The sequence below is a fragment of the Caloenas nicobarica genome, chromosome 2, assembly GCF_036013445.1.
Source record: "Caloenas nicobarica isolate bCalNic1 chromosome 2, bCalNic1.hap1, whole genome shotgun sequence".
Lineage (NCBI taxonomy): Eukaryota > Metazoa > Chordata > Aves > Columbiformes > Columbidae > Caloenas > Caloenas nicobarica.
Genome location: NC_088246.1, coordinates 25699954 through 25719413, shown reverse-complemented (window position 1 = coordinate 25719413; position 19460 = coordinate 25699954). Strand labels below are relative to the sequence as shown.

Genomic DNA, 19460 nt, shown 5'->3' with positions numbered 1-19460 from the left:
CAGCATGCTGCTATAAACAAAGAGAGGTGCAGAAAATGTCTTGTGAAGTGTATTTTTCCTTGAAGTAAAACTCTTTAACAACTGCATCTTTTAGTGACTTGGGTGGCACAGGGAGTAAATGTGCTTGGTCTTTTCATCTTTTAGGCATGAATCTTGGCTTCTGTTGAAAACAAAAATTACTTTTGGTGGTTTCATCAGAGCAGACATTTGTCTGCATCACAAAACCATTCAGTCTGGCACCAGGGCCCGGCGTTGCTCAAGTGGGGCCCAGCGCAGGAGAGCCGGGGTGTTGCAGGTCAGGGCTGCAGGCAGTGCTGAGCGTTGAAAGCTTGCCCAGTCAGCCCACACTATCGGACTTTAGCCAGTGCTATTTACTTCACTTTCAAGAGCATCTATTTCTCTCTGTCACTTTCTCTGTCTCTCTTCCTCACAAACACTTAAAGAACAAAAACATCTTTTATAGAGCTAAGCATTTTAAATAATTTTTCCAAGTCAGAAAGGGAGAGAGACTGGAAAAAATTACAGCACAAAGCTCAGCTTGCAGATGAACGATTGCCTTGTCATCCTAATATCCCCCTTCCTTCCCTTAAACCTCACTGGTGAGTGGGCTCTAAGTGAGAATATTGGCTGGGCTCTGCTGGAGCAGGTCTCCAGGACAGGACTTTCTGCTGCCTTGCTTTCACCATGCAATTGCTTCTTCACGGTAGCTCTTTCTGCACTGTGCGCAGCAGATAATGAATGAGTGGCCGCAGAGTTGAAAACATCTATCTGCATAACATCTGCCTGTCCTAGATAAATTCATTTATTTTATGCGAGGTTATGTTCTGCCCTTTTCTGCTATTTGCCTGAAAGAGGTTTCTTCTGAAGGCAAGAAAAGATCCTGTTACTCTTTCCTGGGAGGGTAGCAGGGCAAGGAAAATATTCAGACTCCAAGAACCCAGTAGAAACTTAGACAATAAAGATTTGATGCATAAAGTTACCATCAGCAGCGCAGAGGTATGGAAGTTTATTTTAATTAATTGAGTTGGACTCGGCATTTGACTGCCAGTGGATGAAGCTCCCAGTGGGCTAGTTTGCGGTGCTGTGGGCAGAGCTGTGCTGTAGGGATTCAGTCCCGAGGTGGGTCAGTTGAGTGTGGGCTACGTGTCTTTGCGTTGTGTTGCAGTCTGCCGTGGAGGCATATCTGAAGTATTGATGCACATCGATGCAGCTGCAGCTGGTGTGAGAAGCACATTGGGAAGCTCCTGAAGATCCATATGCTTTTGAAAATGGAACTTAAGTCTTGCATTGCTACGTGCTTTTACAAATGTTATCCCAGAAAAAAAATGCACTTAAAATATGAGATCATTTGAATTTAGAGGCCTGTTCATCTGCACATGCTCTTTTTTAATCTAAAAGTACTTCACTGAAGCTCCTTCCAGCGAGAAGAATCTATGTCTGAAATACCAGCTTTCAGAGGCGTGGAGGAGTAGGTGATTGCTGATCAAGATGAGACAAAGCAGCATGTCCTGAACAAAGGGGAAGAGCTCTGTCATACGTTTCAGAGTGTGAAGCTCCATTTCCTGTTTTGCTACGTGGGACATGATCCTCCTCACATACATGTTCCGTTCCACTTGCCCAGCTATTGTCGTCTTCTTCTGAAATATGACCCCTTCGTTAGAATACATTGGGTATATGTGATGCCAAGTAGAGATTGGTTTCTGTTAGCAGAGACTTTTTTCTCCTCAAAAGCAAGAAAGGAGAAGGTATCTAATATAAAAAGTATGGGGAAAACTGTTTTTTCGAAGGAGTGCATAGTTCAAGAAGTTGGGGCGAACGAAGTGCTTGCTGCCGAGTGGCTTCCAGAGAACAGAAAAGTCTAGGACTGCTACTGAAATTTGGACTCAAAGGATGCCTGACTACCATTCTTCAATGCTTTTAGCTATGAGACGCTGAATTTTCTGTGCACTTAAAAATTATGGACTCATAGGATTAACAGGAGCCAAAGGCAGTGAAAGCAGAAGCTATTCAGGCTCCCCGTCACATATTTGTCAATAAAGCTCAATCATGACATGTAACAGTCTTGGTATCCTAATCTTGTGGTGTTTGCATAAACACTGTCAATCATAGATAAATTCTGTGCTGGTTTTCTGTCATGTGGATAAACACCTTTCAGAGTTAGAGTTGAGACTGCCAAACTCTTTCCATCTGAGTCTTTGTCCAGACTTATGAAACCTTAAAACTGTAGCCACATTACTGTGCCACTGGCTACCACACCAAAGTCTTCCTGAACATTTCTCCTACTCATAAATCAACGGCTCCAGTTCTCTTTCTCTGCCATGCATAAGCTAGGAAGTAACTCTTCCTAGGACAACACTTCCCAAAAAGTTAAAGTAAGTTCATGTTCTTGAAAAAGTTCTGAGGACAGGGACTTTTTGTTTAGTGATATGAGTGACCAGCAAAGTAAATGAATCTGTGTTCATCTTGGATTAGTCCTACTGCAATAAAAATAACAGTAAGTCTTTGGATGCTTTGGCAACAAGTATCTAATTCTTTGATCTTCCCTTTGACTATGCTTTGGGTAATTTTCCAGTTGTACTTACTCATCTGTTTGACAGTAGCCAAGAGAATGCATGTCCTACAGTTTTTCAGGTCTTACAGTCAGGTCTGGTTTTTGGTATTTCTTGCAGGTGGCTTGGGCTGGTGGGTTTGATCTCCATTGCTGTTGTCTCAGTTTGCTCAGGAAAAAATGTTTATTCCACTTGAAAATGGGTAACTTTGTAGCAGTTCTCAGAGCATCTCGAAAACAAGTCCAGTAACATTTAACGACTTTCTAGAAGCAGTTACCAAATTAGTACCAGTCAGTAGATGCAATAGTTTTCAAATTAATTGGCATAACCGTGCCTTTTCTTATAAAAGCATTAAGCATTCAGACTGTATATAGTAAAACGAAGACGAACTGATGTGCGTTTGTCAGACTACATGTTGTAAGAAACTATGGACACTTCAAGAAGCATCATCTCGTTTTCTGCATTCAGAAAACCTTAGGTATTTTTGTAGGAAGGCAGGTATTCTGCTAGGTTATAGTAAGATCCACTTGGCAGTAGACTCATAAAATAAAACAGAGATATAGATTTGTAGCTGATAAGCTTTTTTTTTTCTTTTTTAAGTACAATTAACTTGAAAAAATGTCTGCATTATAACACAGGTACTCCATAAGTGTCTGTTCAACAACGTTCCGGTTCAGATCAACACGTCAGGCGGTGTATGACTCCGAGCCAAACATCTTGTTAAATACTTGCAGGATTTCCCATAGCGGATCTTACTTTAATCAAATAATTCAAACGTTTCTTTTTAAAGTACAATAGAAGGGCAGGGCTTGTGTTTACAAAGTATTCAGTATGGAAATCCTGTATTAATTGAGATACGTGTCCACATAGTAACTCTTTAAATAAAAGGCCTTTTACCGTTGCCTATTCCAGAGAGGCAACCACAGGCTGAACTACTCCGTCATGTACAGAAGATCATGAGAAAAGTGCAGTGCAGACAGCAGAGATGTTCCTTTCGAAGGCAGACAACTCAATGGATGATTTTTTCACAGTGGATGTAAAATAATGTAATTCAGAAAAAGTAGTTTTATCCCTATCGAAACTATCAAGTAACAAAGCTGTGTCTTTCTCAGTCTGTTTCCAAAATGATTAGAACAGGCAGTGCCAGATGTTGTCTTTTCGTAATATTGTGGATTCATATAAGCTGTGCTTTAAATTATTATCTTTCTAAGGCAGCAGCTATATTTTCTGTGAGTAAACACAATGTGCTTCCACCCAGCCTGATGCAGGATCTGGAGTTTTTATTATTAAGGGTAAAGCATTTACAGTTTCACATAAGGGGTGTATAAAAGGGAAAGATAATATTATTACATGGTGATAATATTATTACGTGGCAATAGGTGACTAGAATTGCGTTGCTCTGAATTCTTTATTTTGCTGTGCCAGAAAATGCCCAAATCAAAACAAGCCACATGCGGAAAACTTAAAATCTGCATTTCCCTCCACGGTGAGCTGGAAATTATGTGTTGCTTCTATATTCTATACACTGAAATATTTTTTCTTTTTTTTTTTCTTGAATTATAACTCTGCTATAATTGAAAAGATAATTTTGCCAGTGTATTAAATACCTGGCAAAAAAAGGTGTTTTAAAACATTTTTAGGTAAATGTAGGTCAACACAAAGGAATCATACAGTTGGAAATATTTTCCAGTGTTTACGTTCAGATGTTCAGACCTGTCTGGCTCCTCTCTATTTGCATGTGTTGGGGTTATAGGCAGTCCGGCTACATTCCACATTGATTTATATAAATATATTGCAGATTATTAACCTCCAGCCAAATACCAGCAAATTTTACTTTTCCAGGAGGTTTGCAACTTTTCATAAAACTGATTTACTCTGTAGAGGGTGTCTATCTTCCATGTGCACCCCATTAATGGAATCATAAAGACAGTGGTATTTGTCTTTATGAGAAACGTGCTGAGACGTTTGCTGCTACAGTCACTGTGTTCCCATAATCATTTAATTAAGATTTGTTCATATCACAATTACAGATTAAGTACAGATTACATTCTTTTAGAAGATGTAGAGTGACTTTGTCCATATTCTGTAACTCTGGTTCCTGAATTATTACTCACTGCAAAGCTTCTTTAAGTTAAAAGAAATGTGCATGTATTCATTTTCAAAACATGGTGGCTAATAAGCAATTTTTAGGTGTCCGGCCAAAGATTATTTAGGAATGCTTTTAAAGTGGGACCAGACCCTTAACATGTTAAGTCTGTATCATTTCAAGTGAAGAATAATGCTCTCTTAAGCCTGGATTACAGTCTTCACAGATAGTTGTGCCAATTCTTATCTTCCTTTCTCTTGTGAAATATTCTGAGTTTTAAGGTAAAAAGTAAAAACTCAGTACAAAGTGTTTTCCAATTCTGTTTGTCAAGTGGCTTCTTTGAAAAGCAATGACCCCCAAGGCTTTGTGCATGACCTGTTGTCTACAGATCCAGCATATAAAGCCTTTAGTCCTAGGACAAAGAACGAAAATATTGCTTGATAATGTTGTCAGAAATCCTGCACTTCCATAAAGTGAGGAACCAGTTTTTCGAAGCGAATAAATGGTACACGTAGTAAAACCATATAACTGCTGTGATGTTGACCAAATAAGCAGTAGCATCAACGCTACTTTTGGTTTATTGATGATAGGTTCTTCACTTTATAGAATTTTTCTCAATAATTGTATTCATACATTTTTTTAAATCTACTATCAACTAACAAAAGTCTTGCTTCAGAGAGAAAGACAATCTGACATGTAAAATTTAAAACTAAATGAATGAACACATTAGTGAAGTATATGAGCAGGGAACAAGCATCCTTCCATCTGTAAGATGGTTTCCTATTGTGATTTTGTAGAAGTGGGACTGGAGAAACGATAGTGAAAGTCACTGATATGAGCAGAGATGTGAAGCATTGAAGGATGGGAAGACGTTTGTGAAAATCCTAATTAAAAAGATAAAGAAATAGAGTAATCAGATAGGAATGTGACAGTAAGAAGAGCTTTGCAAATTAGTTTGAATTTGATGTTGTGCAACAAGGTGAAACAATAAAGAAATTTAAGTAAAAGAATGACAGAAAGTGATGAGAGAAGCAGGTTTTCTTAATTGCGGCATCTTGTGCGCGAAGTTTTTTTCCAGACTGTGTCCTGACAATGAAGGTATTCCTTGCATTCAGGAACTTGCAAGAGTAATCAGCACAAGAGTTCTGCTTCTGCTGAAGGAGATTTAATTCTAAAGCCATGTGATGGTGAACATGGGAGTTATATAGGTACACACCAAAGGTGCATGCGAACACCTGGTATTTTTTTTCTCAAAAATGTTACTTTTTTTTTTTTTTTAATGGTTACAGTAGATGCAGCATAGAATGTGGATAAATATCATTTCCTGTATTAAGTCTAGTTGTTCTGTCCAAAAAATATTTTCTTTCCATGTAATTATTTTACTTTGAACAGCAGATGGATTCTTAATACTTCATCCTATTTCAGAATGCACACATGACATAGAGATATGATATTATTGACGTATCAGTAGTTATCTGATGAATCAAGAGCTCAAAGATTGCTCTGCCTTTGGAAAGCTCTTTTTTCCATTCTATATACTGTAAGAAATTTAAATAGACATGTATGAGCTGCAAGGTACGTATGTCTGTAGTGGTTCCTGTATACTTACCTCCTCTTTTCTTTTCCTCCTCTCAGATTGTTTGATGTGTGCACCGTGTCACGAACAGACAGAGAGACCAAGTTAACATTAGTGTTTGAACATGTGGATCAAGACTTGACTACTTACTTGGATAAAGTTCCAGAGCCTGGAGTGCCTACTGAAACTATAAAGGTATTTAAGAAGATTTTGGGTATTATTTCAGGAAATATTATATACAAAGGGCAAAGAGATAAATCACAAAGACAAACTGCATTTTGATTCCGTGGAATTTTGTCATATCCAAATTGAGTAATGCCCAGGCTGGGACATGAACTGCAGCACAAAGATCTGTATTCACTGACAGATGTATTCTCTTTGTGGAAATGTTGCCTTTGGTTTTTTCTCTTTTAGGTTTATAAATCCTCTGAATCTCTACTGTTTTACCAAAAGTAACATTACAAATCATTAAGAAAGACCTTCTCTTGCATCTGTAGTGAGATTATTCCAGTATTGTTTAATTGAAGACTACTTGAACCTTCCCTAGAAGGCATCTGGCAGAGTGCTGGTTATTGTTAGAATGGATAAGATAAATCCTGTGCTCCTATCCCCTTCCCTTTGCCTTTTGTTTCCCCAAAAGACTCCTTTCATTTCCCATCCCTCTTGCCAGAAAGGTTTCTGCCTGTCCCAAGAGCAGGAAACATTCACCGTGGACCTGTGGTGAGCTCTGTAGAGGATGGGCTCAGGGAAGGGGGTAGCCATGACCAGTTGTTGTACAAGCTGGGAAGGGTCTTCTCTCAGTAACTGGAATGATGATCACAAAGTTTTCCCGTCATGTTATTTCATATTCTGCATCTGTAAGGGAGGACCTCTTCCCAGAATAGGGCATGCTTGCATTATTGGTACTAAAATATGTACACCAACTCCTTCTCTCCTGGGAATTTCACAGCAAAGTGCTACATTGAGGATCGTAGCATCAAATACCTGACAAAATATTTAGTCTCGGAAAGAGACGCAGAGGGATTGATGTTCTAACATTTTGACTGTGTCTGTTTAACATTTCTTTTGATTTTTCTTATTCTCATGAGAATAAATAATTTATGCTTTCAGAGACGGATTATGTTACATTTGTATAAGTACTTTCTGGAAGTACTATTGCATCTTAGTCTGGCAAAAGTCCTGAGGGAGGAAACAAAAACATGAAACCTATCTGAAATTCAGTTGGTTTAATATTTTTTTTGTTAACAGCTTCAAACTTACGAGTTGTTTGATCTTTCAGTATAAAATTAGACATAAAACTGATAAAGACCTTTTCACTTGTATCAAAGTCACAAATGTGTAACATCAGTGTGTTCCAACAACTATGTTTTTTAAGCCAACTTAGTGAATAAAATATATATTTTTTTAAAATGGATACAGCTTTTATTCAGTCCCAGCAGAAGCCTGGAATGTACCTCTTGCATTTGAAGGACATTTATGATAAGGCTTCCAGGATTCTACTTCCTTTTAGGGCTTTGAAGCCACCTAATAAAATATGAAAATGTATGTGAAAATAACATACAAGGGGACTGATGTATTATCAAACTATATATATTGAAATGGATGGGAACTGAATGACCAAACCTCTGAAATCTCAGTTTGAGATATCTTTTGAGCTATGTTTCATTTAAAGCAAGTAGAAGAGGTGAGCACTGGACTGAAATGTCTGTGATTTTTTCTAAAAGCCTGTTCTAATGTTTGCACTAGTAGCTTGTACTATGTATGTGTGAACATACATTTCATGGAGCTTATATACTGATGAAGGAAATGATTGCATTTACTTTTGAAAAGCATTATTCTGTATACAAGGTTTACTAGTTCAACCCTGTTGACATATCTGATAATTTGCTACAATAAAAGAGAAAAAACTAGCTGCACAGAAAGAAGGAGGAGCAATTCCGGTCTTTTATATACAGCACAAGTTCCATTGCAGCCAGTGAAATTAGTGATTGTAAAATTCAGCTTGTGGTACATACAGCTCTTTTTAAATGGGTGAGGAAAAACATAAAATTGCTGTTTACTTGGTCGCCACTGTTATTTCAACATTTGCACAGTAGCTGATGTCTTATTTCTTGAATTCCATTTGGCACAGGAAAAAAGAGAGATTTGATTGACTTGAGTTGCGTCCTGTTACTTCACTATTTGTGTGAAAACATCCAGTTTATGGAGGTACTTTTGCTGATAGTCAAGGTTGATCACATGAGGAAGAGTCTCAAGACTCATTCCTAATGCGTCTTGATACCTTTCTAATGATACAGTCTTTCTGGGTATTTCTGGAAGAAATCAAAGCAAAGCATAGTTCTCCTGGCTGCAGGGAAATACTGCCATTTTGCAGCAACTGAACATTTAACCCAGAGCGCATACATAATTAAATGACTAATCTGACTTTTTATAGTTTGGCTTTTGAGGTTAATATGGATTCATAGTTCATTTATTTTCCAGAATTGCAGACAATTTGTGTAGAGTATTTCCCCTCACTGCTAGCTAGGTACAAAACAACTGCCAGTATTGTAAGACCATCTGTTGAAGTTCTGCATGTGTCAGCAACACAGAGGTGCCAAATGAGCCAAGTAAGCTCTGGATAGCTTGAAGTTGAAGGATCTAATACACCTCTTTGGCACCATGGTGTAAACTCAACAGTTGTTAGTGGAAGTTGAATGACAAAATCACTATGGGACAAGTATCCGCCCCAAAAGATCTTTTCTGTGTGAATTAGCTGCCATCATTACACACCATTTGGGGGAGGGAGATTCAGCTTTTGCTGGTTTGGGGCATGCTGGGGTTTTTAGTTACCAGCTGTCAAGGAATATAAGTAACACCAGTACCATTTTAAGAATTTCCTTTGTGTTTAGCAGACAGTAGTCAGACTGTAGCAGTTCAGAGAAGCTAACTGTACCGATCATTTAAACACAACTAAAGCTTTTGTCTTAATGCTGCTCAGCAATGTCCTTCTGATGCCTAAAGCCCTGCAGCATGACTCGCCCCAGAGGGTGTTTTAAGAACATATCCACAGGTGCCCATAAAATGATCAGAGAGAGACAGTTTCCCTTTGAAGCTTTGCCTGGTCGTGGCAATAGTTGCAGAGGATATAGGGCAGACATGCTTACTTCCCCTCCCTGTACCAGGAGCTGGAATGCTGTAGCCCATTTCTGTGGCTACCAAATTCGAGGTTATTCTGGACAGAGGCATTTTAAATCTTCTCTCTTGAAGCAGTTCTATTATTTTTTAATGGAGTGTACTTTGGGCTAGAGGGATGGAGAACATGATTACAAATACTCATCGACATGGCATTCACCTTTAATGAGAACTACATTCAAGCCGTTAATCTAATTAGTCTGTCTTTATAACTACCGGATTATGGTCCTGCTCACCCTTCCTGGCTTCCTCTGTCAGACCCAGTTATATATTTGTTCCATACAGGATGAGCCAGAATCAGCAATGACAACATCTTCCTTCTTTCCTCTCTACCCATCATCTCCTCCCTTCTTTTCTTCCTGGGGTACTCTTTTAACTTCAGGGCAGTTTATTTGGAAATGAACGGTATGAGTTCAGTTTCCTTAGGACACAGCTGTTAGTCATGCACAAGTCTTTGGTAATGTTAATGGTGTTAGTAGTTGAGCCTCCCAGAGACTTGGCTCATTAGGAACTTTTGTTAGTTGACATAAGGGTAATGGAAATGGGAGTGACGCGTCTCTGCCACAGAATGATTTTTCAAAAACAAAAAGGTTAACGAGCCACTAAAGCATTTTGACGTGTTAGTCTTTGGGGCTGAAGCACGTTTAAGCTGGGTAGTCACATTTTGATATGATACTTGTGAGACCTGCACGCTGTTTGATCCTAAAGCATTTGGATATGGATATCATTGTTATAACACTAATTACATTTTTAATATGGAAATCATGTGCATGAAAACAAGTTGATGCTTATGGATTTAAGCTTGGTATACCTAAGCTATTGCGGCATATATAACAATATTTAATATATGCGTGTAATGGCTTGGTATATAGAGCTCTAAATGACGTGGTTTGGGAATGACTCTTTGGAGTTCCCTCCAGTCATCTTGTTTTGCCAGGCCAAGGATTCTGTAGGAATGAGAGGGGATAATAAACTGTTACTGAAGTTCTTAAATTTTAGTAATGAACAAAATTAATTTTGCGAAGTAAAAGTAAACTTGCGGCTTCTTGCAGTGTTTTTCTTGCAACTGATCAGAACTTCACCCACACAAGCTACATGTGCTAGCTGGGCTGTGCCTGTTTCAGTCTGACAGTCAACAGAGGAGGGAACAGAACAAAGGGCTTCGGTATAGCAGGTGCATATGTTATCTATCATGGGATGTCAGAAGAGCTGGGAATGACCTTCTACCCACGTCTGTGATCTGTAAATCTTCATGGTATTCCCCACAGCCTGGAACAGGGCAGCCAAATCACAGCAAGAGCAGGGTTTAAGGTATCTCCTTTTCTCTGGTGTTTCCTGATTCCTCACCCCAGTGAATGACTTCCGTGGATATTATTCCTTTTTCTCTTTTACACAGGAAGCCTAGATCTCTGATTCAGGGATCCGGATTTTGCTCTTTAGATGCCTAAAATTTAGACAGTACAGCAGCGAACCTGATTTCCTTTTGTGGATTTATCTGATAGCAGACCATAAATTGAATTTTAAAATATTACCTCCAGTCCTAGAATAAATGTTGCTGTTGCATCTCTGTGCATTTCCTGTAACTTACATTACCTGCTAGCAACCCAGGCAGACTACCCACATCTTTGCAAGACTCTTAGAAAATTAATATGAAGATGTTGCTTCTCAGAAAGCAAACCAGTGTTCAGTGTTGTGAGGTGAGTCATCAGCCATCTGCTACGCTTGTACCTACTCAGTTGATCACGTATGAGATGTGGAGCAGATGTCACACAATCACACAGTTCTGAAAACAACGCAAGATATTCCAGGAAAACAGATTCGCCAGTACTGAGAGTTTTCAGAGTGTGGCCATATTTAACAACATCAAAGTTAAAAGTCACTAAAAAAATGAGCCTACTCAAATTAATAAGAAAGATGCTAGGAGATGAGCTGTTACTAACATTTTCTTGTTAGTACATTTGTGGTAAAGAAAGAAGCAAAACTTAGTGAGGAATTTAGAGTCCGCAAATAATGGATCAGATCCCCATCTGATACTAAGAAGTGTAAATCCATTAGCTTCAGTAAAATGATGCCTGTTTACAGCTGCTAAGAGTCTTGTTCTTTGTGGAGCATTTTGTGATAAATTTTGTTCTGAATCCATATTACGAATGAAAGAAGAGTTGCCACTGTAAATAAATGTGAAACAAAAGGACTGAACTGACATATTTTTGTGAGATAAATCTTTTATTTTTTTCTCTGTTACCCTGCTACTGGGGGTTGGGCTGCTGCATGGAAGGGCAGTGGGAGAGAGAGCAGGTGCCCCACATATGTGACAGCTCTGAAGGAACTACGCTTTAAAAAGAGGATATTCTCCAAAGAGGAGTGGTTCCTTTTGTTGCAGGTGGTGTCATTTCTTTCCCATACTGTGCTGCATGTAGAGACAGCCGCATCTCCTTCGGTGCGGTGGTGCAGGTCATGATGTACAGTCTGAGCAAGGGGCTAGGAGGAGTCAGGATTTGAATGGAGACACTGTTGAGCACAGGATGCCACAAAATATGTTGTATACATACAGTTACTTCTCTATCTTGGACCTTTTTACAGTCAATGTTCAGCCACTGATTTTAATTATGGTGGCATTAAATAGCTCCAAATCCCTACCATTTCCAAATTCAAATGTAAACATTTTCAAACTGATGATACTATGGGTCCAGAGGAGGCCACAAAAATGATCAGAGGGCTGGAACACCTCTCCTATGAGGACAGGCTGAGAGAGTTGGGGTTGTTCAGCCTGGAGAAGGGAAGGTTTAAGGGAGACCTTATTGTGGCCTTTCAGTACTTAAAAGTGGCCTATAAGAAGGATGGGGACAGACTTTTTAGCTGGGCCTGTTATGATAGGACAAGGGGTAGTGGTTTTAAATTAAAGGAGGAGAAATTCAGGCTAGACATGAGGAAGAAATTTTTTACAATGAGGTTGCCCAGAGAGGTGGTAGATGCCCCATCCCTGGAGACATTCAAGATCAGGCTGGACGGGGCTCTGAGCAACCTGATCTGGTTGAAGATGTCCCTGCTCATGGCAGGGGGGTTGGACTGGATGAGCTTTGAAGGTCCCTTCCAGCACAAACTATTCTATGATTCTATGATTCTATAACCTATAGTTGGGGTTTTTTGAAGTGCTGTAGCCCAGGACTGCCCAGATGGCCATTGCTTGCAAACTGAGAGCTCATAAAAATGTGAGGCACTCCAGTAATTTTAAATCACTCTGTCCTGACTAGAGTGATTTAAAATCATTGGAGCGCTTCACATTTTTTCAGTTGTTCCAGTTTGGAAAGCAGTCAAGCAACATTGTAGCATAATGCATGAAAGCAACCTGCCTGAAATAATAATTTTAGTCTTTCAAAACAATGACACTGAATTAGAAATGTCACTGTGAAAAGATGTCCATCAAGGACTCTCTAAATAGACATCTCAACCTATTTTTCTTTTATGGCCCAAACTCTCAAGTCAGCAGCACAGTCCAGTAGGGCCCTACGGGACATGTCCTTTTTGAAGTCAGAAAGAGGCTATTGTTTTCAATAGATGGAGAGCCAGAAATCATCTTTATTCAGAAAGTCAAAGGGAATTAAGAAACTGAAGAGATTCTGAATTGTGGGCAGGGATGGAGATTGAGCCTTTGGTAGAAGAGAATTTATGACTGAGTCATTGCAAAATTGCAGTGTTACAAACACTGGAAGCGAAATGTTGCTATCAGCTCATTTCATTTCCATTAATTCAGCAGAACTGGACATTGATGTGATGCAAAAGAAAACTTATGGATCCTACTGCTCCAGATTCCCTTGAGATGCTCCCGGATTATTAGTGACACCAGGTTTTTGCTATTTGCTATCAATGTGGTAGCAATTGCTATGTGAAATGCTTTGATGCCACTGAAAGAAAGGGAGCACGTGGTAGGAATAATGCTCAAGGAGATGTAAAAGTGGGGCTGGACTGCCAGGCAGCATGTCAGAAACAGCGCTGGACTGTTCCGCAGTGAGCCAGTGGCAGTTCCTCGGCATGGAGAGTATTTTTGAGATGCTTTCCTTTGTCTCGTGGTGGTGGTGGTGTATAGTCGCAACTTGCTCTGCAAGTAAATCCTGCCTCAGTGATCAGCAGAAGCATCACTCATGTTTTCAGAGTCTTTCTCTTCATCAAAGATGAAATGCCCTAGTTAAAGCAACTAAGAGAAAGCTGTTGCAGCTCATGGTGCACATAAAGCAGGGGCAGAACAATAGATTGAAATATTTGGATTTTCCTGTGTTCCAAATTTTGCTTACAAGCTATATGCTACTTTTGACAAGTAATTTGAAGTTCAGACTGCAGCAGATGTGAGATAAAGAGGAGACATTCAAAGAGCCATTCTTGATTTTTATGGGGACTGTCATGGTTTAATCCCAGCCGACAGCTAGAACCACACAGCCGCTCGCTCACTCCCTCCCTCCCCCACTTCCCCAAGAGGTATAGGGGAGGGAATCGAAAAGGAAAAAAATACTCATGGGTTGAGAGAAGAACAGTTTAATAGGACAGCAAAGGAAGAGATAATAATAACAACAATAATAATAATAATAGTAATAATAGAATATACAAAACAAGTGATGCACAATGCAATTGCTCACCACCCGCAGCACTGATAGCCCATGCATTGCCGAACAGTGATATTTGCCCTCCTGACGAACTCCAGTTTATATACTGAACATGATGGAATATCCCCTTGGCCAGCTTGGGTCAGCTGTCCTGGCTTTGCTCCCTCTCAGCTTCTTGTGCACCTGATAGAACATGGGAAGCCAAAAAGTCCTTGACTACCCGGCAACAACCAAAACAGCAGTGTATTATCAACATTCTGCTCATACTAAATCCAAAACACAGCTACTAGAAAGAAAATTAACTCTATCCCAGCCAAAACCAGGACAGGGCAGGTAGGAATCGCTTAATAGTAGTTTCTACACTGGAAGGAAATCAGGCCCCTATGCCTCTGCATACCCACAAAGCTATATGTTACCCCAAAAGAAGCACACAGAGTTGGGGAAGAGGTGACAGAATGACACAAATTGTGACAAGGTAGATACTTGGTAAACCTGGCCGGCATATCTTTTCTTGTTGAACTCCAGATTCTAAGGATTGAACTCAGCTGATCTGGGACAAGAAGCACTGTGGCAGGATACTTTCCCATCTCAGCCAACCCAAGTTATTGCAGCTCAGATTATCTATACTAGAATATTCACAAAGTGTCCATATTTATTCATGGCAAAATACAACTCTAGTGTAATATAATTCAAAAGTTGGCCACAGACAACTCATAGCTAATAGAAGATGACAGTAATCAAATAAGTTATTTTTTTATAAAATCGCCTTCTCTCTTCCACCCTAAGAGAAAAATAATGCTCTTGCACTAGCTATATGCACTGCTTTTATGCCAGTGAATAAGCAGGTTATTGTATTCCACAGTAAAAATTAATTTGAAGCATGTTAGTTTAGTGGCACACTGATTTAATCAAGATATGTTGTGTTTGGTTTTTTTCCTCTGTAACAGATGCATTTACCTTATGCCAGAGAACAAATTCCTATAAAAATGGATAGGGATGGATTTTTTTTGTATTGCATGTTTTCATATGTAGAACTTAAAATTAGCTTTAAGAATTTTTACATTATTTATATATTTATAGACACATAAACACACATACATGTAATTATTGTGAAAGTTCTCTGACATATTTGCAGAAAAAAAATGTTGCTATTTGAGCAAGTGGGAGAAAGGGAAAGGGAAACTCGATGATGATCATCCTACTATCTGTGAAGTTCATGATCTCAAAGTAGCTGTGAGCCAGAAGAGGCCAGAACTGGCAACTCAGAGAAGAGTCAAAGGTACAAGAATACAGAAGGGGTAGCACCAGTTCTCCTCCTGTGAACGTGTATTCATGTGAAAGCATACTACGCATACATCTACACGTGTATGTGTATATATATATATATACATTTATATCTGCTGATTCAAAGAGTCCATCCCGTAGGCTTATGTTTCAGCTCATCATCAGATAAAGCTGGGCTGGAATGAGGGCTGGCACAGTCATAGGGAAGGAATAAAATGGGACCCAGCCAAGTCTGCTCCTCTCCTTCCTACTCAGTGTGTTGGATCAGAGGCACATGGAGAGCTCCTGTCCCATCAGCCAAAACTTCTGAGACTCAGGGAGCTTCCGGTGACTTCAACTCAACGTTCTCTGCCACTGTCAAGGCCATTTTTTCCAGCCCTTTCTTCCTTCCATCCTTCCCTGCCACCTTCATTTTTTTCTCTTGCCTTTCAATCTGTATTTACAGTATATGGCACTCTTCTGTTCTTTCCCTCCCTCCAGAACTTTTCTCTCCATCTCTTTTCTTTCCATTTTGCTTATCCCCTTCTAATTGACTCTACTACCACAAAAAGGTAATATCATGGAACTGTCACACCGTTTCTCCACCTGGGGTCTGTCTTGTCCATTTTATTTGTGAGCTTTTAATGGAAGAGGCTGTGTGAAACCCCTTGACTGTATAGTGCCCACTATAATGGGTCCTGCTTTTTGGCTGGCCTTTACACAATACCTTGTCAAGCATGGGTCACAATAATCAGATCCTACAACAGCATTATTTGTCTAAAATAGTGTTTCTCCTCTGCTCTGCTGTTTCCTCAGCACAGCCACTTCACACATTTACACAACTGCTTCCTTTGTATATCAGTGCTCTGTAATCAGCGTATGGTTCATGTTACAGGTTTCTCAGGTTTCAAAGTGAAATAAAATGAGCTTTCTTCCATTTTGAGACTATCCTTCTGTTTAAGAAGTCCAAGCAAAGACACACATTATTAGTAAGTTCGCAAGCAACTGCCAGAAGACAGAAAATTTTGGAATGGAAACACAAGTGAAATAAGAGAAACACTGTTTGTTGCTTTTTCTTGGTGCAACAGCAAGACAAAATATTTAGAAATTAAAATTCTTAATTTCTTTCTAGTTTTAATAAAGTAGATGTGGTTTTGTAATATTTGCCAATGTTGGTACTCCAGAGAACAACTGTGGGTCAAATCCTTCTGCGATGTTACTGTTGGCTTCTTAGGGTTCCTGCAGGGGTGAGTGTGGTGCAATGCTATTGGCATCAGTTAGCAAGCAGTCTTTCATTTGTTTTCATGCAAAACCTGAACAGTTTGCAATTAAGAAAGAGCAAATTACAAAGGCTCATGCTCCTAGATCAAATCTGTCCTTAATTTAGGGGCTGGAAGCCTTATCCAAAGACTCATAAATATCAGTATTTTAGGTTCTTCTTACTTCTCTGTTATCGTTACAGCTATATCGTACTACCATTTATGTCAGTACACATGAAATATTTAAACTCATGCTGGAATATATACCCGAACCTTCTAGTTCAACTTCAGACTTTAAAGGAGAAACCCCAAAGGGAACAGAGGCTCTGCTCCAGCAAAGTGCTTAAGCTTTTGCTCAATTTTATGTAAACAGGTCACTCCAGCTTTAGAAGCAGAGAGATTGAAAGACTGTGAATTAGAGGAGCTGACAGAGAAGAGTCAGTTGTTATCCTGTACTACTGACCTGATGAATTCCAAGGTTAGAGCAAAGAAGAACTGAAACCATTGTTTCCGTAGTCTCAGCTTAGTCATAAACATGCGTTTTGCTTGTGTTTAAACGCTTGGTCAGAGAGAGGAAGTAGTCTTCCCTCAATACTTATGTGTAAGCGATGTCTGTGCCTTTGGAACCAGACTCCTGGCGATTCACAAAAGTGTGTCATAGTTGGTCATCACAGCAAACTGACTCAGTAATAGAAAAGGGTTCCAGAGGGTCACAGGTTTGACAGACTCATTTGTTTGTTTCTTTTTTTTCATTAATATCATAACTGTTCTGGCCACAGAATTTATCCCATCTGCCCTTGAAAATCATGGTCCTTGAGAATACCCATTTAAAAGAAGAAGCTGTTTTTTACCATCGTGACCAACTCATTAGAAGCCAGTACATTATGTCTTTATTAATGTTGAGCAGTGCCTTATACCATAAAGGGCCCATAGAAGTGAGTGGCTTAATTGCAAAGAAGGTTACTGCTCAACAGTTTTCACTGTTGCTAAATATGTGACTTTACAAACAGCCCCATAAAAAATCTAAGTATTTCTAAAATGTCCCACTTCTTTGGTCCATGCAATAGGAAGCATTGCACTGTAACTTTAAAATGCCAAAAATAATCAAGAAGACATGTTAGCCATCTCTTAAGAGTGTTTCATTTCCAAGCCAATAAATTCAGCTGCTGAGTTTTTGTCCTTTGTTTTAAGATGTGACAGTTCTGTTGCATAACTACAATTAAGGAATCTCAGAAGGCTCCGAAATGTTACAATATTCTGTGGATGCAAACGCAGAGTCGTTTTTTGTTTAGTTTTACAGCAGGGAAGGGGCACTGGAATGGCAGCATGTTGCCTTTTTTTAACATCTAGCTTATGATTCATTCTAAAATATTCTTTCATTTGGAATTAACTTCAGATATTCCTGTTCGGACAAGCAGAGTAAATATTTTAGCAAGGACTTTTTAGAGAGAAATTTTGACAGTAACATACTCCTCCCTTAGTGTTACAAAGGAAATACTTGCTATCCAAACTCAGAGTCGGCATTTTAATGGAAATGGTTCCAAAAGCATACATAGGATGTTACAAATGTAAAATGCATTTAATGAAAGAGTATACAGATGTCTTTCATGCATTTTAAATAAAAATGTCTAATCTGAGACTTGAGAAAGTCAACAGCGATCTCTGAGCCATATGCTTGTTTTTACAATAGTATGTTGTGTATAACTGTCATTCAGTGAGAAGCAACACAGACCAAAAAGGAAAAGACATATAAAAACATGAAGTTAAAGGAGGAGAGACCATCTTACAGAGCATTTTTCATTATGTTTTGCCATGATTAGAAGGCTTTTCCTTTGCTCACATAATTTCTGCTGATGTCTATAGGGCTTATTGAAGACATAGGAAAAGGAGAATAGAGGCCAAGCTGTGTGGGCTATAGTGAACCAAAACTGCAAAGAGATGCATACTTGACAGAGAGTTTAAAATAAAAATAAACCACAGTTTCTTTGCTTGGTTTCTGGAGCAGAAAGTCGCAAAACAAGCAGAAAACTTTTGGTTCTTGATGAAATGCTTAGTTTAGCTTCCTTACCTCAACTGCTCTGAGTATTTCAGACTTTAACCTTCATTTCAATGAAAAGAATTTAGACCTAATTCAACTTAGGTTTATGTTTGTGAAACTGGGGCCTTGGAAAATATTTCAGAAGTAGCTTTAGCCTTATGTTTGCATCTCGTTCTTTTGGAAATGTGGTGGAGGTAACCTCGATTTGCTAGTTAGTGGAGTCACGCTTTATTGTGACAGAAAACTAAGAACAGTCCTTCAATGAAAATAACAAAGACCTACCCCATGGTGATTGATGAGAACGTTGTACAAGTGAAATGAGCTGGAAAGTCATCATCTTGTCTTTTCCTTTGCCACAGGAAAAGCATAACAGAGAGATTTCTTTTATTCTGGTCCTGATAAGGAATCTAACGAAGCATAAGGAGAGGTTACACAGCATGGAAATGCGTTACACCCAGCTGCTCACTAGCTTCCAAAGCTGCAGTAAATAATACAGTTGCTATTTAATAAACAAAAGAAAACAGAAGTCCTTTGATAGTGATCCTTGGCCTCTCTCATTTGCCCTTCTGAAGATGCAGTTTGTTTCTACTTAATTGACTGTCATTTTGGAATAACATAGAGTTTGATATTGTATTGCATGATTTGTAATGTTTGGGTTCTTTTTTTTTTTAGGGAAAACAAAAGACTTGTCTTTCTAGGGCCTGATTCAGCAAAGCACAGATGTATGTGCTCCAGGTTGTCTAGATTGTGGCTGCTTTTAGTCTCATAGGTTTTCCATGAATGGTTACAGTGAAGATACACAAGAAGACATGTAGTTTTATTTTCCAAATTGGCTTACATGATCAATACCATACTTTTTTGCTTGTCACAAGTTACCCTTTTGAGAAGCAACAATACATTTGTCACAAGCTATATTTGTC

The 19460-nt window shown here is 39.1% G+C and overlaps 1 protein-coding gene across 1 annotated transcript in view; it reads left to right on the top strand.

Annotated features, from left to right (window-relative positions):
• The window catches only part of CDK6 (cyclin dependent kinase 6), a 130500-nt gene that overhangs the window by 24830 nt on the left and 86210 nt on the right, over window positions 1-19460 (top strand). Inside the window, exon 3 of the mRNA XM_065628307.1 lies at window positions 6271-6406. Coding sequence (XP_065484379.1) covers window positions 6271-6406 — 136 coding nt within the window. The remainder of the gene's footprint in view (window positions 1-6270; window positions 6407-19460) is intronic.